Below are 25,203 nucleotides of genomic sequence, written 5' to 3'. Positions count from 1 at the left end.
TGGCTGTATATAGCTTTATTTTTAGAAATTAATTCACACAATTGTTGGGGTTGGCAAACCTGAAATCCATAGGGCAGACTAGCAGGCTGGAAACTCAGGCAGGAGTTGATGGCTATAGCCTTGAGGCAGTTTCTTCTTTTCCACAAAACTGCAGTTTTTGTTCTTAAGGTCTTTCAACTAATTAGGTGCGGCTCACCCAAATTATTTAAGTACTCTTTTACTTAAAGTCAACTGATTGTAGATGTTAATCACATCTACAAAATACCTTCACAGCCACACCTACATTAATGTTTGATTAAATAACTGGGTGCTATAGCCCAGCCAAACTGACAAATAAAACCAACCATCACATCCACCAAATCAAAACTCCAGGAACAAATGTTCAAATTACAAGCATTAAGATTATTCACTCTGAAGAAGTCTTTTTGGTGCATTTAGCCTGCTTCCCTTTGCAAAACTTTCATGTGCAGTTGTCCATGCTAAGCAAAGTCTACCTAATCTAGGCACCTGCATTCAAGAGAGGAATACCTCTGGAACCCATCCCATTCTTCCATCCCCAAAGCCCTTCCCCTAGCCCCAGCTGCCGTCAGCTCCTGGTTGGACCACAGCTGTAGCCTCCTCAGTTTTGCCAGCTTCCTGTCCATCCTGCTCTGCTCTGTTGTCCACCCTTCCTGAGTGAGGGTGCTCTTTCCAAAACACTCATCTGATTGCATCTTCACTGATTAAAAGTCCCTCCAGGCCATTAAAGTGCTTGTGTCACTTAGCCAGGCAGCCATAAAGGCTTGATTACAAGCAACAGACACAAACTCCAACTGATTTAAGCAAAAGAGGAATTCCTGGAATAGGCCACCAGATGGAAGGAAGAGCTAAAGTCTTGAGAAGGGCAGGGATCCAGGCTGCCCTGGGGATCTCAGAAGCAGAAACAAATGGACCATCTTGTCAGAGCCAGCTGTGGCGATGAATCAGAGTCAGTGACCTCAGTCTCCATGGGCCAGTTTTTAAGGAGAGGGTGTCTGATTGCCCAGGATTGATTCACAGGCCCACCCCTTGGCCAGAATGCACCCCGATAGAACCACCAAGACTGAAATTAGTAAGAGAGGAGAGGATTCTCAAGCAAAGTAAGAGGTATTAGCAGAAGAGGGGAAAGAATCTGCAAGAAAGGACAGGACACAAGCTCTTCATGGACACTTCCAGCATCCAAAGGATCTTTCTACATCAGAGCCACTGCTAGAGCAGGGAAGGATTGCATTCCCTGCATTCAGCAGGGGCCAGAAGGAATGATGGGAGCAGTTTCCAGGCAACTAAGGAGAAACAGGATTTTCTGGACTATAAGACAGGAGACTTAACCCCAAAGACTGTCAGACTGAACTCTAGTTTCCCCTGTTGTTTCTGGGCCATAGTTCTTCCTGAGAAATGCTAAGCCCAAAGTATGGATCATGAAGAACCTTCCCTCAACCCCCCATCTTACCCCTCTGTCCTCTCTCTCTGCTGCCTACAGAGGTCCTGAGAAAAGGGTCTTGGGACTGGGGTGGAGGGCGCCTGAGATCACTGCTGTTGGGTCTCTGGTCTTGAGAGCGCAGTAGGGGAGGACAGAGCAGAGTGGGTTAGAAGGGAAGTCACACTTACCTGGTATATATATATATATATATATATATATATATATATATATATATCTTATTTCATTGTTTCCTTATTTATGGTCTGTTTCTCTGCCACTGGAGTGTGAGCTCCATAAGGGCAGAACCTTGTCTGCATTGATTACTCACTGCTGTGTCCCCACACCTGTTACAGGAACTGGCACATAGTAAGCACTTAGGAAAATACATGTTTGGAACTGAATGAGTAGCCTGAATATCAGGTGGAGGCTACACTCCACCATTCTGTCTTTGACCCTGAGCCAGACAGGCAAGATCAGGCCTGGAACTGAGTCAAACCAGGAATCAAGAGGAGCACAAGCTCTGGACTCAGCCTGCGTTTGGCGTGTCACACAACGACTCTGAGGCTGCTTCCTTGGTTTTGAAATGCAGATTATACCACGCACTTCACACTGTTGGTGTGAGAACAAATGAGAATTGAAAGAGTGAAATTGGCACACAGTATGTGCTTTCCTCCCCGGGTGTCCCTCTGTTGTTTGCTCTGTAAGGGAGGAAGTTGTTTTAATCAGATGATGAGAACTGAAAGTTATATCTCCCGGGGCTGGGGCAATGGATATTTTAGGAGAGCATCCTGAAAAGGGCAGTGCCTGGCCCACAGAGAAAAAGAAAGCTCCAGTGGTAACATGTCTACACAGTGATGGGCCCAGGGATCCCAGCAGAAAATCTCATGCTGCAACCTCTAGCACGCCCAGCTGTGGCTAGGAGAAAGGCTAGCCACATTCGGTTGCCTCCGCTTTGGGGGATGGGACCAAAAGAGATATAACAGGCAACTTTAGAAAGCGAATTTTATTAGCTTCATGAGAAACAGCTGCCATGAGTCAAGACCTGGATGGGGATAGAGCCCTGGTAGCTTCCAACCAAAGGCATGAATAAAGCCCACCTGTTCTTTCTACATCCTCAGACCAGGGTCTTAGTGGGGGTCCCAAGAAGAACACCCCACCTCCTTGCCCCCTCAGTGCAGGCACAGATTCAGGGAATGCATTCTTGTTGGACCTTAGGCTCTTCCACTCTATGATATCTCACTGAACAGGAAAATGAATCAAATCCACATTCTAGAAACTCAGATGCTGACAGATTTAGGATACGAGCCACTGTTCTGGGTCGTCAGCCAGGAACACAACACTTTGAATCACCAATCAGAAAGTCAAGATTCTGGAATGCAAAATAAGAACCCCTTAACTTTCTAGCAGATTTCATCAGTAGCTCCACATTCTAGAATGCCTGTGTTACAAATCAACCAGAAATCTGACATTCTAGATTGTCAGCTAAGAACCCCGTATTCTGGCAGACCAAATGAGAACTACTCCTAACAATCTGATGGGCTAACAAGGAATTCAGCATTCTGGAAGAACAAACAGAATCACAATATTCCAGATAATGAGTGAGACTCGAAGTTCTAAATGTCAGCCCCAACACTCACCATGCCAAACCAGAAAAAATGAGCATTTAAGACCATCAGCCCTGGCCTCAGCACTCTGGAATGACAAGCACAAAGCTCTCCCCTCCAGAATGCTGCTTTCCTGCCCCTCAGAGCTCTGTGGATGGTCGCTCCACAGCAGGCCCATCATCCTGACTGGCATCCGGCACACGGAAGGAAACGTAGGGACAGGTCTTGGTGTTGAGGCAGACCAGCTTCTTCAGTGTGGCCGTCTTGACGATGTTAAAGCCCATCTCGCCGCCAAATGTGCTCGGCTTCCAGTACTCCGGAGAACAGATGGGATTCCCTAGGAGACCCTTGAGGGAAAAGGGAGCCCCAATCTCTATCATACTCTCCCCAAATATAGAGTTTGGATGGCACTTTTCAAGAAGCAGCCCAGGGTAGAACTCCAACGCATCAATGTCTCCATACAGCTCCTCCAACTCCGCTGCCATCTCCTTCTCTCCTGCAAGGAGATAAGGGGAAACGCTAGCGTCAGATTCATGATGCCATTAAGGTCAACCTGGGGTGTGACCCTTCTCTGTCCACCTTTTTCTGGGGATAATAGGGACTCCAGGAGAATAACGTGAGCAACTGAGCATGTGCCCTAGAATTTGGCCTGGTTGGCACTGGGGAAAAGGGTCAAGAAGAAAATCACAAATTGCTCCTCCTCAGGGACTGGGTCTAGGGAAGGAAAATGCTACTAAAGAGAAAGTCAGAGGCCTAGATCTGCCCCCAAACAGCCTGTAACCTTGAGCAACTCTGGGCCCTAATTATCTGATGATTACATAAAGGAGAATGCTCCCCATCTTGCTTCCTTCACAGACAGATTTCAAGACCTTAGCCTGGGCCAAGCCCTTTTATTACTAGAGCTCAAAGATGTAACATGTCCGAGCTCACACAGAAATTCAGTGGCAGTGTTCCTTCTGCTCCGGGGACCATTTCCCATGGGAGACTAAAGAATAACAAAGATTGCTGTTTCAGGATCTCAGGGAACTCAGGTACAGAATCTGCTCCACTCTGCAATACCCACATGTTCATGGATAGTGGCCAAGGGGAGACAGATGTGAAGCTTCCCTGCTTCCCTGCCCGGTTCCTCAAATCCATCCTCCATTGGGAACTCTCATGGGCCATGTCACACCCTGCTTCAGTGGCTCCCCACTGTATGTGACAAGGGTTGGCAACTTGGCTGCCCAATATCTGAGGATCTTGGGGGATATATATATATATATATACACACACTCACATATATTTATATATACACACATATATATTTATATATACATACATATTTATATAGATGTGTGTATATGTATATGTGTATACATATGTATATGTATATATTGATATATATGTATATATACTCTTCGTATATATTGATATATATGTATATATACTCTTCATATATATGTATATATACTCTATTCATATATATTCATATATATGTATATATACTCTATTCATATGAATATGCAGATTCTTGGGCACCACCCAGGATGGTTGAATCAGAATCTGCAGGACAGGCATCTGAGATTTGGTATTTTAATCAGCTTTCTAAGTGATTTTTATGCAGCTGGCCCATAAGTGGGTACTTAGAAAGCACTAGACAGAATAAAACCCAAAATATTTAGTATGAAAGCCAAGATTCTACATGGTTTGGCCCCAACCTCCCACCACTAATCACCCCCACAGCATAAGCCCCTTGCCCCAGCCACATCTACGACTGTTTCCCCAGATACCTGCTGTCTGACCTCTATGCCTTTGTACTTTCTATGGCTCTGCCTAAAATGCTCCTCCCTCTCTTCTCCCACTGGAAACTGCCATTTGTTCTCCAAACCCAGCTGAAAAGTCACCTTCTCTCCCCAAGCAGGATTATTTACCACCCCGGCACAGCACTTCCACGCCCGTTGTAAGTCTGTCGTTACACATTGCTGCATGCATGGTCCCGTTCTATTTCCTTGATGTCTCCCTGACTTTGCTGCCAGTCCCTCAAGGGCAGGGACTGCATCCAGGAAACAACTGCTCACCTACGAGCTCCTGGAAGGAGGTGTAGGGCTTCATGCCAAACCTCTTGCGGTACTCATTGAAGGGTTGCAGCCGCATCTCCCGAGACTCCCTGATGACATCCACAGCCACGTGCAGGACGTGGCGGTCCATGTTCCTGCCCCCACCGATCTGCCGAGAGAGAAGTACAGCAGTGGTCTGAGAGCCAGGCCAGGCTGTCCTGGAGCCTGGGTAAGTTCCTGGGACAACAGCTTCTAATGGGAGTCCCTTCTGAGCTAGGATGGAGAGTGCTGGACAGCCTAGCAGCTGTGATGCTGTAGACCTGCCCCTGGGCCTGCTGCTGTCATGCTGTCTCAGGAAGCCCCTCTGAGTCTCAGCTTCTTCATTTTTTGTGTGTGGGTTTTTTTTTTTTTTTTTTTAGACAGTGTCTCACTCCATTGCCCTGGCTGGAGTGCAATAGCACGATCTTGACTCAGTGTAGCCTCAACTTCCTCAGGCTCAAGCAATCCTCCCACCTCAGCTTCTCAAGTAGCTAGGACTACAGGCACATGCCACCATGCCTAGCTAATTTTGTTTTATTTTATTTTTGTAGAGGTGAGGTCTCACTATATTGCCCAGGCTGGTCTCAAACTCCTGGCCTCAAATTATCCTCCCACCACGGCCTCCCAAACTGCCAGGATTACAGGATGAGCCATCACACCCGGCAGCTTCCTCATCTTTGAAGTGTGGAATGGACCAAGAGGACCTCTCTTGTGGTTCACACTGCTCCCCAGTCCGTTGAATTACACCAACAGGTACTGTAACCCCCTGTGAAGGGAGGGAAAATAGGACTCAAATCTCAGGTAACCTCGTGAGATAAAAGAGGCTGCAGAAAAAGATTCTGATTACTAACAGTTAAGGCACATTAGTCTAAAGAAAGCTCTGGTGCTGGCCAGGCACAGTGGCTCACACCTGTAATCCCAGCACCTTAGGAGGCCAAGGCAGGCGGATCACTTGAGGCCAGGAGTTCAAGACCAGCCTGGCCAACATAGCAAAGACCCGTCTCCACTAAAAATACAAAAATTAGCTGGGCATGGTGGCAGGTGCCTGTAATCCCAGCTATTTGGGAGGCTGAGGCAGGTGAATTGCTTCAACCCAGGAGACAGAGGTTACAGTGAGCCGAAATCATACCACTGCACTCCAGCCCACGCAACAGAGCAAGACTCCATCTCAAAAAGCAAGCAAACAAGAAAGAAAGAAAGAAAGAAAGAAAGAAAGAAAGAAAGAAAGAAAGAAAGGAAGGAAGGAAGGAAGGAAGGAAGGAAGGAAGGAAGGAAGGAAGGAAGGAAGGAAGGAAGGAAGGAAGGAAGGAAGGAAGGAAGGAAGGAAGGAAGGAAGGAAGGAAAGAAGGCTCTGGTGCTTAGGATGAAACAATAACGTTCATGCTTAAGAGATAGTCATTTTAATAGAACAACTATAATTGGGCAAAAAAGAAAGCCATGGTTGGATGAAATCATATGAGCAAAGCAAGCAGAGGATGGTGCCAATTACAGCTTTACAAGCTGTGGGGCTGTTGAGGGTTGAACTGTGTTCCCCAAAATATTAAATATGTGTTGAAGTCCTAACTCTCTGCATCTGTGAATGCATCCTTATTTGGAAATGAAGTCTTTGCAAAAGTAATCAATTTAAGATGAGATCCTACTGGATTAGGGTGGACTCCAATCCAATAACTGGTGTCTTTATAAAATGAGGAAAGACAAGGTCAGGGAGTGCACCACAGGATGATAGAGGCAGAGACTGGAGCGATGCCTCTGCAAGCCGAGGAATGCCAGGGACTGTCGGCCACCATCAGAAGACAAGGAGGCATAGAACCTTGACAGGGAGCATGGCACTGCTGACACCTTGAATTCAGACTTCTAGCCTCCATTTGTTGCTCTGAGCTTCCCAGTTTGTGGTACTTTGTTGCAGCAGCCTAAGGAAACTAACATAGGGACCTCGAGCTAAGTTTGAGTTCCCACATATGTAAAAATGGGGAAGGGAAAAGCATCTACCTGATATGGCTGTGGTCAATTTAAATGGGATAAACTATGCAAAGCTGTTATCTCAGTATCGGTCACATGGGAACCCCTGAGAGGGTAGCCATGCACAATGGTTATCAGGGGAAGCCTGTCTTAACATCACTCACTCTTCTTATTATCCTGAGAGTCGCCTGTAATCCCAGCACTTTGAGAGGCCTAGGCAGGCAGATCGCTTGAGCCCAGGAGTTCAAGACCAGCCTGGGCAACATGGCAAAACCCCATCTCTATTTTAAAATAAAAAAAATCTTGAGAGTCAATACATCTCTGTGGTCTTTCTGCCTTGTGCCAGGTACGATGCCAGGGCTCTTCACACACATCATCATGGTCATTCCTTGAAAATGCTTTGAAAACTGTCCAGCCTCACACAAAGGTTACTGTCTCTGATCATGTCTTGTGTCCCCACAAAGAACCATAAAGAAACCCATAAAGAGGCCATAAAGCAGCCAGCAGCTGCCCACCTGTGGCAGCAAAAGCTAATTTCAGTCAAATTATCAGAAGGAAATGGAAATCCATGTATGCCACAACTTCATGACAGGGTTTAGGGACAAGGATTAGAGAGAAGCAGAGGACTGGGAGGCAACAGGGGAGCCAGAGACTGCAATGAAGCAGATGGGAGCTTCCGAATGTGCAGAAGGGGAGATTGAGGAAGGAGTTGGCTGGGAATTGCAGGGAAAGAGAATGTGTTTGTTTGCTAGGGCTGCCATGACAATGTATCACAGACTGAGTGGCTCAAACAATAGAAATTATTTCCTCCGGCCGGGCGCGGTGGCTCAAGCCTGTAATCCCAGGACTTTGGGAGGCCAAGACGGGTGGATCACGAGGTCAGGAGATTGAGACCATCCTGGCTAACACGGTGAAACCCCGTCTCTACTAAAAACATACAAAAACAAACAAACAAACAAACAAAAACTAGCCGGGCAAGGTGGTGGCGCCTGTAGTCCCAGCTACTCTGGAGGCTAAAGCAGGAGAATGGCATAAACCCGGGAGGCGGAACTTGCAGTGAGCCGAGATCCGGCCACTGCACTCCAGCCTGGGCGACAGAGCGAGACTCCGTCTCAAAAAAAAAAAAGAAATTATTTCCTCCATCTGGAGACTGGAGGTTCAAGATCAAGGTGTTGGCAGGCTTGGTATCTTCCGAGGCCTCTTTCCTTGGCTTGTAGATGGCTGTCTTCTCCCTACATCTTCATGTGGCCTTCCCTCTGTGTGTGTGACCTAATCTCTTCTTCTTATAAGGACACCAGTCACAGTGGATTAGGGCCCACCCTAATGACCTCAATTAAACTTAATTACCTCTTTAAAGACCTTGTCTCCAAATGCAGTCACATACTAGGGTCTGGCGGTTAGGATTTCAACATATGAACTTTAGGGGAACCTCAATTCAGCCCATAGTGGAGGCTTATGATTTAACAAACACCATAGGCAGGCACCGTTACATATATTACCATACCCTGAATGTCCTTATGTTCCTCAAATTGCCATGTCCTCTGACTTTCATGCCTTTCACCCATGCCGTCATCTCTATCTGGAACACAGCCATCCCCTGCCACTAACACCACCTCTTACCCTGGGAAATCTCTATCCCTCCTTCCAATTTCTGCTCAGACATCACTTCTTTCCCATAACCCACAACTCTGGGTCAGATGTCCCTCCCTGATTCCCAGAGCATGGTGAGTTTTTGTACTGTGGTTTATAGCACACTCTTAGAATTCTGATAACATAGGAGAAGCCCTTAGAACAGTGCCTGACACACAGTAAGGGCCCGAATGCTGTTAGCTGTCATATGACTGCCATCACTTTCTAGGGTGTGAGCACTAAAAGATGAGCCAAGAACCACATAGGTCTTGTTCCCACTATATCTCCAGTACCTGGCGTAAATGTCTGGTGTTATGGAATGAACAAATGAACCAAAGAATTCATGCAGGAATGCTTACAACTGCCCTGTAGAAGTGACATTAGCCCCATTTTACAGAAGAGGAACTGGAATTTGGACCCAGGTCTGCTGGATCCCTCAGCCCACCTGCCCTCACCAGCACTCCTCTGGGGCTTACCCGGCCAGCGCTCTGGCGAGAGAAGGCATCCACCAGGGCCTCGACCCCATAGTCCACCAACATGGAGGTGTTGAACAAGAACTGCTCGTAGCTGTACTCCTGGGAGCGCACCTTGAAGGAGTCAGGCATGAGGGGGTGCCAGTGGTAGAGATGGTTGAACTCCATGGCAATGCGATTGCGGTACTGGAACTGGACACCAAACAGCAACTCTGGGTCAAACTTTAGCTGCAGGAAGTAGCCACTCAGCTGCTGCACATACTCCTCGATGACAATCCTGATGGTCTCCCCTGGGCAGGGAAGGATTGGAAATAAGGTCAGCCAAGCACAGTGATTTAGATGCCCAGCTTGGAAAGCAGGCCAGTTCATGAGAAATGCTTGCTTTTGGTCTGTTTATTGTTGTTGTTGATGTTTATTTTTATTTTTGGAGACAAGGTCTTGGTCTGTCACCCAAGCTGAAGCACAATGGTATAATTACAGCTCACTCCAGCCTGGACCTCCCGGGCTCAAGCAATCCTCCCACCTCAGCCTCCCAAGTAGCTGGGACCACAGGCGTGCACCACCACACTCAGCTTTTTTTTTTTTTTTTAAGAGATGGGGTCTCGCTATGTTATCCAGGCTGGTCTTGAACTGCAGGCCTCAAGCCATCCTCTCACCTCAGCCTCTCAAAAGCCCTGGAATTACAAGTGTAAGCCACCATACCTGGCCTTGCTGTTGATGTTTAATTTTGTTGGCCTCTTCCATTTTGTCTCTTTGTAACAGGATGTGAAAATAGAACTTTTGGTCTATTTTGACTGAGGTCTCAAGACAAGAGCACCAACTACTCCCACATTTCAGAGGGAGGTTCTAGGCCCAGCTAAGCAGGACATGCAAAGGAGGTGTCCAAGAATTGGTCTCGTGACCTCCCTCCTGAAGCCCATTAAAAGAAGGTGGAGAGACTACAAAAGATGGAAAAGTGGAGGATTTACTGGTGAGAGCTGTCATCATGCTGACACCCTCGGTGATAGAGGGGGACTTCAAGGAGACCACTCAGAGCTGCTGCAGTGGCAAAAAGGAATACTGAGGACAGAAGGGGAGCCCAGCCCTAAATATATTTCAAAAAACGTATTTCCTATATGTTCTTGCATAGCAGGATTCTTATAAATAAATTTTTACTCTGCCCCCTTTGTAACTATAACCAGCTAGAAAGCAAAAAGCCAGAGAAGATGCAAATTGAATATTCTGTAACAAAATTAAAACTGGGCAACTAGATATTGAAAGAAACTGATATTTAGGCCAATTAGCCATTAGACAAATTGGCTTTTGGAAGTTGACCTGGAGCTACAGACTGTGGGATCAGTAGACCTGGATTCAAATCTTGGCTTTACCATTTCGAGCCACCTGAGCTTGGGCTGAGTTACTTAATCTCTCAAAACCTCACTTTCTTTAACTGTCAAATGTGCGTTATAATAATATCAGTGTGGCCGGGTGCTGTGGCTCATGCCTATAAACCCAGAACTTTGGGATGCCGAGGCGGTAGATCACCTGAGGTCAGGAGTTCGAGATCAGTCTGGCCAACATGGCAAAACCCTGTCTCTGCTAAAAGTACAAAAATTAGCCAGGCATGGTGGTGGGCACCTGTAATCCCAGCTACTCAGGAGGCTGAGACAGGAGAATGGCTTGAACCCGGGAGGCAGAGGTTGCAGTGAGCCAAGATGACGCCATTGCACTACTGTCTGGGCAACAGAAGAAGACTCCATCTCAAAAATAATAATAATAATAATAATAACATCAGTGCAATACTACATTAGGGTTGTTGAGAAAAGCAGACAATGAATACAGCGAAATTGCTGACACAGCGCCTGGCATAAGAGGGGGTGTCCATATATGTCGGCCAAAAGTAGGAATACTAAGTGTAGACATGAGGGGGAATCCCTTTCCAATACTTGCATGTCACAGAAGATCATACTGAGGCTTGCAACCCCTTCCCATTCAAGAAGAGCCCCCTTCGTGATGGAGTGGAAGTAGCATAAATTTTGGTGGCAACCAGACCTCAAGTCTCCATCTGCTGAGTGTCCCTGGAGAATTCACTTAACCTCCCTGAATCTTGATTTTCATAGGGTAATCACACCCAGCTCATGAGGTTGTAGGGGAGTTAAATGAAGCACTGGATGTGTGGTGCCCTAGGGTCCTGCCTTTGGTCACAGCTTCATCTCCAGCCAGTGTGCTGGGCAGCCTCCAGCTTTCTCTGGTAAAGGTCTCTGGGATGCTGAAACTTCAGAACCAGCCTCTCTTCTCTCTAGTGACTGTTTCTATTCCCAGTGCCTGGCTCTTTGTGGCTCCAGTGAATTAGGCTCTATAATTGGGACCAGCCAGGCCCAGTGGTGCCCAGAGGTGGGGGAAGGGAGTTACTGGTGACTCAGAGTGAACATGGTCTGGACAGGGATGTCAGGGGCCAAGCTCCCAGGCAGGAAACCATCTGACATTTTAGGTTGCAGACTCGCCCCCGTAGGGAACACAAAAATATCCTTTCCCTGAGTCATCTAGAAGCTACCAAACTGCAGGAAGGTAGATACATGCAGGGAAGGGAACATGAAGATTCCTGAAGGCAAGGCAAGCTAGAGTTTGACCCTGCACATGCTGGGGACCACAAGTGTGCATCTGGGTGCAGCACATGGGGGAACTGAGACTCAGGGTGGCTAATCAAATGTGCTGAGTCACCCAGCTAATAATCAACCATCACAGTCATCCATTTTTCTGAAGGCCTGCTATGTGCTAGGTGCCTTCCCATCCATGATCTCAATAAATCCTTACAATCATCATTCACCCCAATGTACAGATTTGGAGACCGAGGTTTACAGAGGTTGAGGGGCCTGCTCAAGGTCTACTGGCCACTAAGCAGAAAAGCAAGGATTCTAATCCCAGCCTCCACCTCTAAATACCCCCCAGCCCCCCGCTTCTCGGGATGGAGGGCATGACCTTCCAGGGCAGGGCAGGTCTGGAGTCCTCACCTATGAGGATGAGGCGGGTCGTCTGGAAAAGCTGCTCATCACCCCAGGTGGGGTGCTCAGCCTTCAGCAGGTCACACACACGATTGTGCTCGCGTAGCCAGAGCGTGGCATACAGCATGAGCCCGGGAAGCAGCCCAAACACCTCCTGGCCCACCGCCATCTGGCTCTGGGGCGGGATGCCTCGGGGATAGTGCATCAACACAGGCGCCTCTTCTACCGAGGGCGGGTACATTTCTCCGTCCAGCACCTGTGGGATGGGGCCACCTGGCAACCTAAAGTTGAGGGTCACCCCCAGCTGCCCACAACCAACTCCCTCCCACTCCTGCTGGAGCTGCCAGTTCCCCTTAGCCAAGGCTGTTGATTCCACCTCCAAAATGTCTCTTAAAATCAGTCCCCTGCTCTCCATCTCTACCACCACTACCTCAAGCAACCCACCCTCATCTTCCACTATGACTCCTTTCCCTAAGCGGGTTCCCTATGTCCACTCCTATCCCCCAGACAGGCCAGTCTCTACACTGCACCCAAGCAAAAAAGAAAAAAAGAGAGAAAAAAAAAAACCTTTTAAAAAAAATATTGTATCATGAGCTGACTTAAAACCTTTCCAAATACTCTCTCTGCTCTTGGCAGAAAGTAGAATTCCTTAACACGGTCCCCACAGACATCTCCACCTTCCCGTTAAGTCATTGTTACCCTCGATCGCTAGGCTCAACAAATGCTCCCATTTTTATACTCCTTCCAAGTCACCAAGCTGCTCTCCACCTCTGAGCCTTTGTACTTGCTAAACCCTCTACCTGGAAAGTCCTCTCCCATTCTTAGCATCCCTAACTCCTCCTCATCCTTCATGCAACTCTGGGTTTATTTGTAACTTCCTAGGGAAGTTTTACCCACCATCCAAACACTCTAATGGCACTCACAGCTTCTCCTTGGTGGCAGCTACAAGTGTACCTAATTATTTGGCAACTTCTTCATTCATTCAGTAAATACATGCCAAGAGACTACTACATGCCAAGTCCTGTTCTTAGTCCTAAAGATTCAGCATCGAACTTTGCTTTGGTGCTTGCCTAAGATTTGCATGATCCAATATGGTAGCCACTAGCCATGTGTGGCTACTGAGCACTAGAAACTTGGCTAGTGTGAATGGAGAACTGAATGTTACTTCGTTTAATTTATTTTATTTATGTTATTTAGTTTAATTTATTTAATTTATTTATTTAGGTTTTTCTTAATTTCTATTTGAATTTTAAAACTGATACTTCAGCTACTGGAAAACCTTTAAGGATGCATGGAACAAGTCGGACATGTCACAAGTTGGACATGTTACTCTACTTATTCAGCTGTACATTTTATGAAATCTTAATACAGATTAGATCACTCCAGTGAAAACTGAACATCCAAATTGAGAAGTCCTGTGAGTGTGAAATATACACCAGATTTTGAAGCTTTAGCATGAAAAAAGAATGTGACATATTTTATTAACAATTTATTGATTACATGTTAAAATGCTAATCACCTGGACATATTGCATTAAGTAAAATGTATTATTAAAATCCATTTCACCTGTTTCTGTTTCCCTCTTTTAATATGGACATTACAAAATTTTAACTATGTATGTGGTTCACATTATATTTCTGTTGGACAGTTCTGATTTAGACAAAAGCCCTCGTAGAATGAGCATCCTAGAGTTTGTCTGTGGTTTTCTGAGGGCAGGGCCCATAACTATAATGGTCACTACTCAATCACCTGTGCCAGGTATACTCTCATGTCCAATTAATATTATGGAATAATTAAATAAATACACGCAGACTACAAATGTTCATCTCCTATTGAGCTCCAAAATCCACCTCCCTGGCTGACATGGGAGGCCACGTCTGCTCCTCACTGGCTTCTCACACCTGCTGCCTCCTCCCAGGGTATACTGTCACTCCTGGCACACGCCTCCCACTCCCATGGTTGGCCCTCTCAGGACATGACCAGAGCCGCCCTGCCCCAAGCAGTCTTTGCCAGGGAAGACCATGGGAGACCCTTCCCTCTGCCCTACCCCCTGGCCCAGCACTACCTGGTACTTGAGTTTCCCATCCTTAAAGAGCCGCAGTTGATACTGACGCTCCAGATTGTCTCCATAAATGTGACCGAGGTCTACCTGTGGATAGAGAGGGGTTCCCTCAGGTCACCAGGGTTCCGGCCCACTATCGATGACATGCGTGTGCCAAATTAGGTCCAGAGCAATTCTGAATCCTTCCTAGGTACTCACCCCATGGCCCAAGGCCTTGGTGAAGCCAGGACCCATCTTGCCAGAAGTTTTGAAGAACTGGTGGGTGAAGTGTTGTGCAAAGAAGGCAAACATGAGGTTCGTGCCTTGGGGGTCAGGTATGAACTTCCTCCTGAGCAGGAAGCGGCGGGCCAGGAGCTGGGCATCTGGCAACTGCTTCTTCCCTGGTTGGGGGATAGGAAACAGCAGTACCTTCTCCTATCTGGATCTTGCTGCCCTAGGGACATCTGGGCTCACCAGGCAAACTGGCCCTAGCAGGAAGCCCAGAGTGGCCTCCTCAGGACCACCTCCCCACCACCACCAAGTAACTCACTCTACCAAAAGACCCTCAAAGTATTTATGGGTGAAGTGGCATGATTCTTAGAATTTTAAGTGGCATGACTTTTAGAATTTGATTTAAAATACTTTACAAAAGTATGAGAGGGCAGAAATGAAATAAGATGAAGAAATTGTGGGTAAATGTTGAAACTGAAAGATGGGTACATAGTTCATTCTGCTTTTCTCTCAACTTTTGTGCATCTTTGCAATTTTTCCATAATGAAACATTTCACCAAAAAGAAATAAAGAAACAGAAAAAAACAAACATGAACTCTCTTCACCTGAGTCAAGGTTGCCTGTGTCTGCAACTGACTATGCCATTTGCTAGCTGTGTGAACACAGATAAGTCATCTCATCTCTCTGAGTGTCAATTTTTCCATCTTTAAAAAGGGGCAAATGATGCCCATTTGATACAGTGAATCTGAGGATTGCAAGAGATAAGTAAGCATGGCAGAGAACCAGTGGGTATAATTTTTTTAAATCAAAGGTCAGAAAGCTTTTTCTAGAGAAAGCCATAGAGTAAACATTTTAGGCTTTGCAGACCATACGGACCTGTCACATCTATTCAGTTTTTGCTATTGTAGCAGGAAAGCAGTCACAGATGACACATAAATGCATGTGGCTGTGTTCCAATAAAAGTATTTACAAAAATGGGGAGGTGGGCTGAATTTGGCCTGCAGGCTGTAGTTTGCCAACCTATTTTACTTATTTATTTATTTATTTTTGAGACAGGGTCTCACTCTATTGCACAGGCCAGAATGCAGTGCCACTCTGCACTCTGGCTCACTGCAGCCTTGACCTCCTGGGCTCAATTGATCCACCCACCTCAGCCTCCTGAGTAGCTGGGACTACAAGCACACACAACTACACCCAGCTAACTTGTGTATTCTTTTGTAGAGAAGGTGTCTCACCATGTCATCCAGGTTGGTCTTGAATTTCTGAGCTCAAGCAATCCACCCACCTCAGCCTCCCAAAGTGCTGGGATTACAGGCGTTTGTCACTACACCTGGCCCTGTCAACCTATTTTAAATGATGCCAATCTTTCTATGTCTGGCATAAAGACAAGTCATCCTTAGAATAAGTATTGAGAGGCCTTCCTTAATTATGTCAGTGTCAAATGAGTTGTCACCCAATGCCCTCACAGAAAGGAATAGAATTTTTTAAGTTCTGGTAAAGGCATCTCTTCACAATGCATCAAGATGTGAGCCCTGATGTTGAAGGTCCAAGATCAATGGAAATTATTTGGATTAAGATGGCTGACTGGGTTCCTCTGGCAGCAAAAAATATCAAGTACCCTTAAAGAAAATCCACCAAAAGGGAAGTTAGAGGAGTGATCCATCAACCGTAATTTGGAATCATCACTCACTGACACTGGGCAAGCATTGATTTCAGTAAAGTTGGCAAGACCTAGCTATCCTGGTAGAACGGTCATGCTTTGGGAATAGCAGCTAACCATGTGATTGAAAACCATCAGAGTAGTGCCCCAAGCAGGGACAGGGTGCAAGGTTTTGAACCCAAAAAAGGACACAACCATGAGGATGCACAGGACTGGCATTCAACAGTGCCACCATGTGGCAGGAACTGAAGTATAGAAGCAGTGGACTAATGAGCCTCTCTTGTCCTCTCTGTACTTGACAATGAACTGATGGGTCTGAAATGAATAATATCCCAGGTTTTTGGATAATTGCAGGTGGCATGGGAAAGTCTTACAAGGAAGAATCCTGCCAGTGTGGCTAAGTGGAGTCTTGAGCAATGAAAGAAAAAAATGTGACTTATTTGTACCTTACACTGGTGAAGCATGTAAAACTATTTACATTTGTAAAGAACCAAACACAGAGACAGCACCCAATAAATAGCTCACTATTCATTCTTTCCTACATCATAACTTCCAAGTCACATCCACCTCAGCGGGACCTAACTCATCATTAGAAAAGGATCAAGCAAAGAGGCATCCTGGAACTATGGAAACATCAGTCTGACTCTAGGTGACCTCAGGCAAGACCCTGTGCTGCCCTTTCCTGTTCTCAGCCCAGGCTCTGGACATGTCATATGTCTTGCTTTGGTCTAGCCATCTGCAGAATTGGGTCAATAATTGTTCTTCTGCCTGATTTTTTCCAAAGAGGAGAACTGAGCACCTCCTGTGATCCCCAGGTCCAGCTCCTCACCCCATTTTACCTTTGGTTCCCATGGGCGTGGGGCAGTCTTTAGGCACAGAGGGCAGAATACGAGTGTAATAGCTCACGTTGGAGAAAGACTCCCAGCTGATGTAGTCATGTGCTGAGTTGTAGGTGGGGGGACTGGGGATAAGGTTGGAGCGCACTGCAGACAGCAAAAATAATGGTGACAAGGGTGTTTCCACCCCCAGCTCCACCCCAGTTCCTGCCTCCTCCTGGATTGGGGCTTATTTTATCTGGCATCATAGACTCTCCCCACCCACTACCCTTATCAGATGTCAAGAATTCAAAAGGACTGGCAGGATTGCTTGCTCCCCCAGGTCAGGGGGCCCTGCCCCACACCCACCTGTGAGTACCAGGCGCATGAGCATCTCTCGGATGAAGGTGGCATTGACAAACTCCCAGAACCAGCGCCCGTGTGTGAGCAGAAAGTGGGTGAAAGAGGGGCTGGGCCGCAATGAATTCCGGAGCCAGGTCCACAGGCCAGCTGCAGGAGCAATGGGAGTCACTCAGTTCATCCCTCCTAGCAGGACCAGAAGTAGCCAGGGTGGAAGATGAGGCACTGAGGACAAGGGTCGGGATGGAACAGAGTAGCACCTATAGGGAAGTGGGTAAGGATGGAACCTTGGGAGCAATGACACATAACAGAGCCAGAACCAGGCGTGAGGACAGGGGCCAGGGCATGTGGTGAAGACTCACCATGGAACCCAGAAGCAGGGAGTAAGGGTGGACCAAGCGTGAGAGCTCATGCTGAAGCCAGGTCAAGGAGAGGGGCAGAGCCAGGCAAGGAAGGAGAACAGGGCCATGGCCAGAGAGGAGGGTAGGAAGTTAGGGTCTAGGAGAAGGGGCCCAGGGAACAGGAGGGTGCAAGAGGGCAGGAGTGAGGGCTGAAGGCCCAGCTCACGGATGGTGCAGTTGGGGCCGGAATAGCCCGTGCGGGTGCAGTCACACTGGTAGCGGTCAAGGCCGAAGCGGACACAGATGCCCTGGTGCTGGCATGGATAGTAACAACAGGGATTCACTGTGGGTGAGAAATGGAGGTCAGAGACCATGCTAGGGTGGCCTCCTAACCCCCATCTAGCCCCTGATGGGGGAATGAGGGGCCAGAGGCATAGACTTAAGTTGCAGCTCCGTCCTGAATCACCGGGTACCAGAGCTCCAGGGTTCCCCCAAGAGCCCCCCACCGTTCCCACCTCTGTGAACATAAAGACCCCATCCTGACATTACCACGCCCTGCTCTGCAACTCCAGCCTAGCCCACATCAGGCCCCCAGCGGAAGTGCCCCCTCCCTCCCTATTGCCACCAAATGGCGGCAGGAGAAGAGTCCAGAGCCCCGGCTGTGACACTGAAGGTTAAGAAGGAGCTGATAAAACTCCGCAGCCACGAGCTTCTAGAGTGTTCACTTCCTGCCTAGTCAGAGTCCAGCAGCAAGGGCAGGCTGGGGCGGGGGGGCAGTCAGAAAAGGGACAAGGATGAGGAGAGGGACTTCTCCCAGACCACCACCCCAGGCTCTGAGCACCTGAACACTAGGAAAACGAGATCCCTCACCACCCCTCCATTTCTGCAGAAGGTAGAGAAGAGCAGGTATCACTATGCCCACATTGCAGATGGGGAAATTGAAGCCAGCAAAAGGGAAAGCCAGACCTATCATCCCACAAGTCTCACCAGACCAAATGTCCATCCCTTCACTTTCAGTCCACCCCCACAGCCTCAGCAGTCAAGTCTAAGGAAAGAAGTTTTCCAGAACCCTGGGGACAGAGGATGGGTGTGCAGAAGGAGGGGGACTCCAAGGTCTCAGCTGCCTCAGCCCCCATTCCTGATGGAATCAGACTTGGCCCGCATCAGGGTGGGGTCTGGGCTCTAGGATCCAGAGGAAGGTCACAGACCAAGGGAATAGGAGAGATAGGACCGGAAAGATCTCCTGGGAGGGTGCGTGGAGCTCTGGCGTCCGCCCTGCTGCCTCCTGCAGAAACTCTGTGAGAAAGTCCCTCTCAGCATCTAACCCAGATCCCTCAGACCACCACGCCCTTGCTAAATCTGCCTCCGTGATTCCTTAGCAGCAAAGTTACAGACTCCTCAGGTTCAGAAGGATCTACTATCACCCCCACCACCACTGCTCAGTGAAGGAAGCTGAGGTTCAGGGAGAGGTGACAACTTGGCCAAGGAAACAGAACAGAGCTGGGTAGACCAAAAACTCCTACCTCCTGGCAGGAGGCTCCATCTCTGACCTTACCCAGAAAACGCCGGGCTCCTTTCTGCAAACATACTTCCTTATCTGGGCTCAGAGCCAACGTTATAGGGAACATGTATTCTTAGTGCAACTGGTTATTGCAGGTCAAAAGGGTAGTGAAAGGCGGGAGCAGCTGAGGATGAAATACTGGGGTGCTAGGATCAGAGAGCATGACCCTGGGCAAGACCTGCCCCCATCCCCTGCCCTGGTCTCAGTCTCCTCACTTCACAGCACAGGGCTTGACCCGGGCAGCAGAGTCCTCTTAGTCCCCACGTCGAAGACAGAAACACCACCTCACAGACACACACACACACACACACACACACAAGCAAGGACCACAAGAATCATGCAAATAGTTTTGCTTAAGCCCTGGCAACTCTCCACAGCCCCACAATGGCCCCAGTAGGAGTGTAGGAGGGAGGGGTCGGGGGAAGAAGGCTGGACAAAAAGGCTTTATCAGGCAGCCACAGGCGAACCTGGCAGGCAGGATCCAGGGAAAGGGCCTGGCAGTACCCCAGCCCCCGCCTCCCCCAGCCACAGGCCCAGAAAGGCCAAGAGTCCTCTGGATCAGCCCCTGTGCTGGCTCAGAGTTCTGGTCCCCCCAGAAAGGACTTGTCACCTTTGCTGGAACTCTCCTTCTTGCCCCTCCTGCTGGCCTCTCTCAACTGCCCATGAGCCCCTGTAGCACCCACTGCCCAGCTCCCAACCCTGGCACACAAGGCCCTCTAGGACTCAGGGTCCAGTTCTACCACTCTAAGGGCACAGGGTTTAGGCCTTCCCTAGGCTCAATTTCCCCATCCTTGCCACAGCAGAGATCTCAAAATGAACTCCAGAGGTCCCTGCAGTTCAAACACTCTGCGCCAGCCCCTCCCTTAGCCCCAAACCCTCAGCGTCTCCATCCTTTATCCAGGCTGTTAGCCTCCTTAATACATTTCCTCCAAATCAGCTGAGCCCACGCCTTGCCTCCCCAAGAAGGCTTCCCCGAATGTCCACACTCCCTCCTCCCACTCTCCCTTGTCCTGGCTCCGGGTTCCAATTCAACCTGCTTTTCTCCACCATAAGCTTCCAGGAGAAGGGACTCCCACCCCTTCCCTTCCCCAGCTTTCTCTTCCCCCAGTACAGGCTATGCACACAACTGGGGCTTAACCCAGGTCTGGGATCCAGATGTGGTAGCCAGAGCTTAACGAATGTTCGTGGAATAAATAAAATGAAGTCAGGAGACTGGCCACCTCCACCCTGACCAAAGGGAGTCCCTCATCTTCCAGACCCTCAACAGCTGTCTGAGGTGGAGCCAGAAGGCCTCCCGCCGTGGCCCTAGAGCTCTGCCTCGGCAGGCAGAAAAGCCACAAGCTCCAGACGCTGAAGCTGGAATGGCTGCCCACACCCTCCCCGCCAAGAGAAGCTGCACAGAGCTGAGGCTCCTCCCTCCCAGGCCAGCCTGTCCAGCTTCCCCCCTCCTCCCCCCACTCCCCACATTCTTTCCATAAACACCAGCTGCTCCGGGACAGGAAAAGTTCTCCCAGGAAGGACAACAGTGGGTCTGCTGCTAGTGCCCCAGGATGTCAGGTTGGGCAGAGAGGAGACTGGGTGCCACTAAACTACAGCCAGCCAGAAAGCCAGGGCTCTAGCTGACCAAGTCCACAACCTTCCACACCAACACTCATTTATCTCCCCAGCACTCCCTAGGAGAGGTAGGTGAGACTCCCCATTGCACAATGAGGAATGTGAGGCCCAGAGAAAGCAGGAGGCTTGCCCAGATCCCTCTGCTTTGAAGTTGCGGAGTCAAGACTTAAACTTCCTCCTCCTCCTCCTCCTGGAGGTGCCCAGGACTGGATTTGGGGAAGGGATGGAAAGGGAGAGTCGCTTTGATGCACAGACTGGGGATGACCCAGGTGAGGTGGATTTGTCACATTCCTTCAAAGTGAACCTTGAAAATCCAGAACGAATGAAACCAGGACCCCAGGGGGATCACCATCTCCTGCCACAACCAGACCTTTAGGAAGTATTCATACAGGAAGGCCTTCCTTCGGTCTAACTTCAATCCTGCATGTTTTCATGCCAACTCAGTTCTGCGCTCAGTGGAGGATATCCCTGTTCATCAAGAAAGAGAACCAGGGAGATGCAGGCACCAATCTAATTCACTTTGAGTCCCCCACACTCAGCACAGGGCCAGGCACCAAGTAGTTGCTCAGGAGAGCTGTATTAGAGAGCGGATGCTCTTACTGGCTGTGCATTCTTGCTCAAGTCCCTCCCACCTCTGGAGCCTCATTTTTCTGTATATCCCATGAAGGGGGTGCAGCAGGCGGGCTAAAGGAGGCCTTCCATTCGACATCCAGGCCTTCTACTCTGGGTAGAACCAATCTGTCCCTCTCCATTATTTGTATCAGTACAACCTTCCCACAACTGTCCCATCATCAGAGAACCTTCCCATTTGCTCTCACTGAGTCCCCAAGACACGTGGAGGCAGACGTGACCAGCACACCACACTGCATGCCAGACACACACGGCCGAAAGGCCAAGCTGCTAGTCCTCACCCCCACAGATGAGAACTGTCCAGGACTGCCTGGTTCCAGAACCTTTCCAAGGGTTTGGGCAAGGAAACATCCCCCAGCCCAAAAGTCAGGGCTCCAGGTCCAGGACTGAGCGTGACTAGGGGACAGGCACAGCCAGGGAACACCAGGTCCTCCAGGATGCGGAGGCGTTAGGCTGCAAGACTGCCCAGTGAAGAGGCAGGACCCAAATCCCCTAAACAATAATATTTAGAGAGGCTCTGGGGACCTGGCAGCCAGAAGGAAAAATAAAAGGGTGGAGGACCCTGACTGGTCTGGCCTGCGTCCCAGTTCCCATACCTAAGCACCACCGCACCAGACCTAGACAACTGGGCCCAGCAGCTGGAAGAGCCTGCTGGAGAGGAAGCCCCCTCCTGGTCCACAGACCCAGCTGGTGCTGGCAGAGCAGGTGCAGGCACCTGGGCAGCCTTGGCACGGCTGGGATCTTGCCCCATGTGCCCGGGTCAGTTGGCCTGGGGCTCCTCTGCCTGGCACACAGCTCTAGTTGCCAGGTTGTGCCCTATCTCCATCTAGAAGATGGGCACTGAGTCAGGTCCAGAGACTAGAGGGGAAGTACTTGAGGATTCAGGGTTCACTGGTACAGCCTTGCCTCCAGGCTGGCCTCCATCTCCTCCCCTAACAGAGAGGGAAAGCAGCATTCTCTCCCTCCGTGTGCCCTCTCAGGTGAGTGCAGCCCTCATCTCTTCATCTCCTTTGCCTCTAGAGGCAAAACACAGGCTTTGGCTTCCTGGGGCAGATGCCCAAGTAGCTTGACCCTCAGTTTACTTGCAGACTTGGAAATATGAGGGCAACCCAGACCTTCTACCCCTGCACTCCACCTGTCATTTGTTCTTTCCTAAATCCTTGCAGGAGCCTTGGTACCGGCTTTCCGGCCTCCAGTCTCATCCCCACATTATGCATCCATTCTCAGCCTCCTGCTCCCAATTACCCTTATGGTGTTTCACGGTGGAGTCTCTTACTCTTTCCCCCACCCGCCACCTCCTTCAAGGTCCAGTCCAAATGTCATCAGATCCAAGTAGCCTCCCACAATTCTTCGCACTGAGAGGCAGCTGCTCCCTCCCCTGAGCACCGCACATCCCTGCTCCCTCCCCTGGGCTCCTCACACCCCTGCTCCCTCCCTTGAGCTCTCCACATCCCTGCTCCCTCCCGTGGGCTCCCCACACCCCACTCCCTCCCCTGGGCTCCCCACACCCCTGCTCCCTCCCCTGGGCTCTGCACACCCCTGCTTCCTCCCATGAGCTCCACACAGCCCTGGTCCCCTTGGATGACAGTCTGTTGGCATTTCTGGCCTGTCAGCTCCTCCCAGCTCTGTGTCTCCAGGCCCCAGCCAAAGACTGGTATAAATAAGCCCTTGGGAATGAAAAAAAAAAAAAAAAACAATTCCATGTAAACATTTATTATACAAAAGGAAACAGAAAAGGCAAAGAACAAAATAGCACAGACCGTGGCTCATTGTGCATTAGTGAATGGACTAAAAAAAAACACAGGCGAGTGGCCCTGTATTCCAAGAGTGCCTGGATGGAGCCAGCTGGGGGCTCAGAGGAAGTGCTGGACTGATCTAGGGACTGACAAGATGGTTCAGCCAGGCAGCCTGATGAGCCCCTTCTACTCCCCACCACCAGCTCACTGTGAGGACTCAGACAAGTGGCCTCACTCCCTCTGGGCCTCAGAGTCCCCTTCTGTAGACTGGGTCTAACGCACGTCTCTGGCAGGGCTGTTGAGAGCACCAAAGAAGTGGATGTCCACAACCAACCTTTGTAAACTTTAAAGTGCTGGCCACATGAGTTTTCCTCCTCTTCTTCCCATAAACCAGACTTTTATTCAACCCAAACCCTTTCCTAGAGCACCATCCATCCTCTCTTTGGCTTCCCTAAATGCCACCCACCCAAAGCCTCTGTTTCAGGAAACTTGGTCGGATCCAAAGTCCATGTATGTATCTTTCCTCTCTCTCCTAAGCACCAGATCCTTAGAGCATCACAGCAGAAAGTGCAGACCCCTTCTGCCCCCTCCTGCCCTCTCTGGGTCTCATTTTAGAGATTTTACACAGCTAGGTGGTGGAGGAAACGATGTCCAGCTGGGACACACGCTCACACACATGCACACACACAGAAACAGTAAGCTGGGGGAGGAAGGCTGGCTGAGGGAGGAGCTGAATTCCTTCACCTGGAACCTGGCACATGCATGGGGGAGGGAGGGGCGGAATTTCCCCATCAACCTCCCCCATGAAACCCAGAGTGGCCCATTGTGGGTAGAAGCAGCTTTCTGTGGAAAGACCTTGTGAAGTGTGTGGAGGCAGACAGACCTGAGTTCAGATCCTAGGCCCACCATGTGTTGTGTGAGCTTGGGGGATCATGGCACCTACTGAGCCTCAGTTTCCTCATCTGCTCAGTGGGGATCTCTTAAACCCCAGAGGACACATCGCGGCTCCTAAATGTATTTCCATCTCCCGTGTTCTCCCAAAGTCTTCACCAGGGGAGACCTTCTCCATTGGCAATGGGAATCAGGATGGGTTCCCAGAAGGTTAGCGGCTGGAGAAAGGGAACTCATTTCCCTTGGTGCCTGCGGCTTCCTCCCAAAGAGGCCCCTATAGGAAACAGTGGGGTTGTTGGGTGCAGAGGCTACTTAGACATCTGGGGCCCAGAACAGGTGAAGGGGGTGGATAGGGACTGTCCCTTCTCCCCAAGCCGGCACCAGATCCCACTCTGCTGTTTCCCCTGAAAGGCCCATTAGCCAGGCCACACTCCCGGGGGCCTTCAGAGAGCCCCCATTGCACCAAAAGACTCAGCCTCAGTCCCCTTTCTCAGCATCGCGAGCAGAAAGGGGAAGCTGAGCCCGCTGGAGGGGAAGGGAGGGGGTTGAAACCAGACCAGGGGCGCAAGACTGGGGGTTCCCGTGGGGAGGGATGGGCCGCCTACCTGGCGTGGGCGCCGCCGGGTCCGCGAGCAGGACCGGGAGCTGCAGCAGCAGGAGCAGGAGCAGCAAGAACCGGAGCAAGAGACTCCCTGCAGAGGAGAGAGACGAGGGGCTGAGCCTGGCATTCAAGGCTCCGCCAGGAGGCCAAGAAAATTCCTGGCCGCGCGGGGCACCGGGGTCACACTCACGGCTCATGGCGCGGCTGCTGGGGTGCGGGACGCAGAGTGCAGGCTCCCGTGCGTGCGCCTCGCACACTGCCCGGAGCTCCGGCCCCTCCCCTCCCCACCCTTCTCCCGGCTCCACCCCGCCCCTCCCTCCAGCTGTCACCTCAGCCGCCCGCTTACTTCCTCTGCCCAGCCCCGGCCAAGAGCATTTTATTAATTAGTGTATGATCGCTGCTAAGGCGGCTTTTCACCCGAGATCCTTGAAGCACTTACGTTTCTAATGCCTGGTGGCACTAGATATAGACAGGAAACTGAGGCTCAGAGACGATGCTCAATGCTGAGGTCACTCAGGGCTTAGGGACAGAACTGAGGATGGAAGAGGCTCGTCTGAACCACA

At 49.7% G+C, this 25,203-nt stretch overlaps 1 protein-coding gene across 8 annotated transcripts; it reads right to left on the bottom strand.

Annotated features, from left to right (window-relative positions):
* PTGS1 (prostaglandin-endoperoxide synthase 1) lies at window positions 1-24,920 on the bottom strand. Of its 8 annotated transcripts, XM_030919837.1 has the most exons (12): window positions 24,831-24,885; window positions 24,645-24,731; window positions 24,092-24,313; window positions 17,834-17,950; window positions 17,276-17,416; window positions 16,931-17,074; window positions 14,420-14,601; window positions 14,225-14,308; window positions 12,169-12,415; window positions 9,182-9,468; window positions 5,100-5,247; window positions 1-3,538 (listed from the first exon to the last, which is right to left on the bottom strand). In XM_030919837.1, the coding sequence occupies exons 3-12, from the start codon at window positions 24,108-24,110 to the stop codon at window positions 3,183-3,185; spliced, it is 1,725 nt and encodes a 574-aa protein (XP_030775697.1). In that variant the 5' UTR covers window positions 24,111-24,313; window positions 24,645-24,731; window positions 24,831-24,885; the 3' UTR covers window positions 1-3,182. The 8 variants fall into 8 exon arrangements, with proteins under 8 accessions (XP_030775697.1, XP_030775698.1, XP_030775696.1 ...); XM_010355393.2 differs by lacking the exon at window positions 24,092-24,313 and having other exon boundaries at window positions 2,424-3,538; window positions 24,831-24,920; XM_030919838.1 differs by lacking the exons at window positions 17,834-17,950; window positions 24,092-24,313 and having other exon boundaries at window positions 24,831-24,920.
* Between the last annotated feature and the right edge of the window lie 283 nt (window positions 24,921-25,203).

This window comes from Rhinopithecus roxellana, chromosome 16, assembly GCF_007565055.1.
Source record: "Rhinopithecus roxellana isolate Shanxi Qingling chromosome 16, ASM756505v1, whole genome shotgun sequence".
Classification (NCBI taxonomy): domain Eukaryota; kingdom Metazoa; phylum Chordata; class Mammalia; order Primates; family Cercopithecidae; genus Rhinopithecus; species Rhinopithecus roxellana.
This window is presented reverse-complemented; position numbering and strand designations above follow the sequence as displayed.

Excerpts from the sequence above, each read along its gene's own strand:
- PTGS1 (XM_030919836.1), bottom strand. The coding sequence starts at position 24,837 with ATGAGCCGTGAGTGTGACCCCGGTGCCCCGCGCGGCCAGGAATTTTCT. Across the intron at positions 17,417-17,833 it reads CGGCCCCAACTGCACCATCC|CTGGCCTGTGGACCTGGCTC; the intron begins GTGAGCTGGGCC and ends TTGCTCCTGCAG. Across the intron at positions 14,309-14,419 it reads CCAAGGCCTTGGGCCATGGG|GTAGACCTCGGTCACATTTA; the intron begins GTGAGTACCTAG and ends CTCTATCCACAG.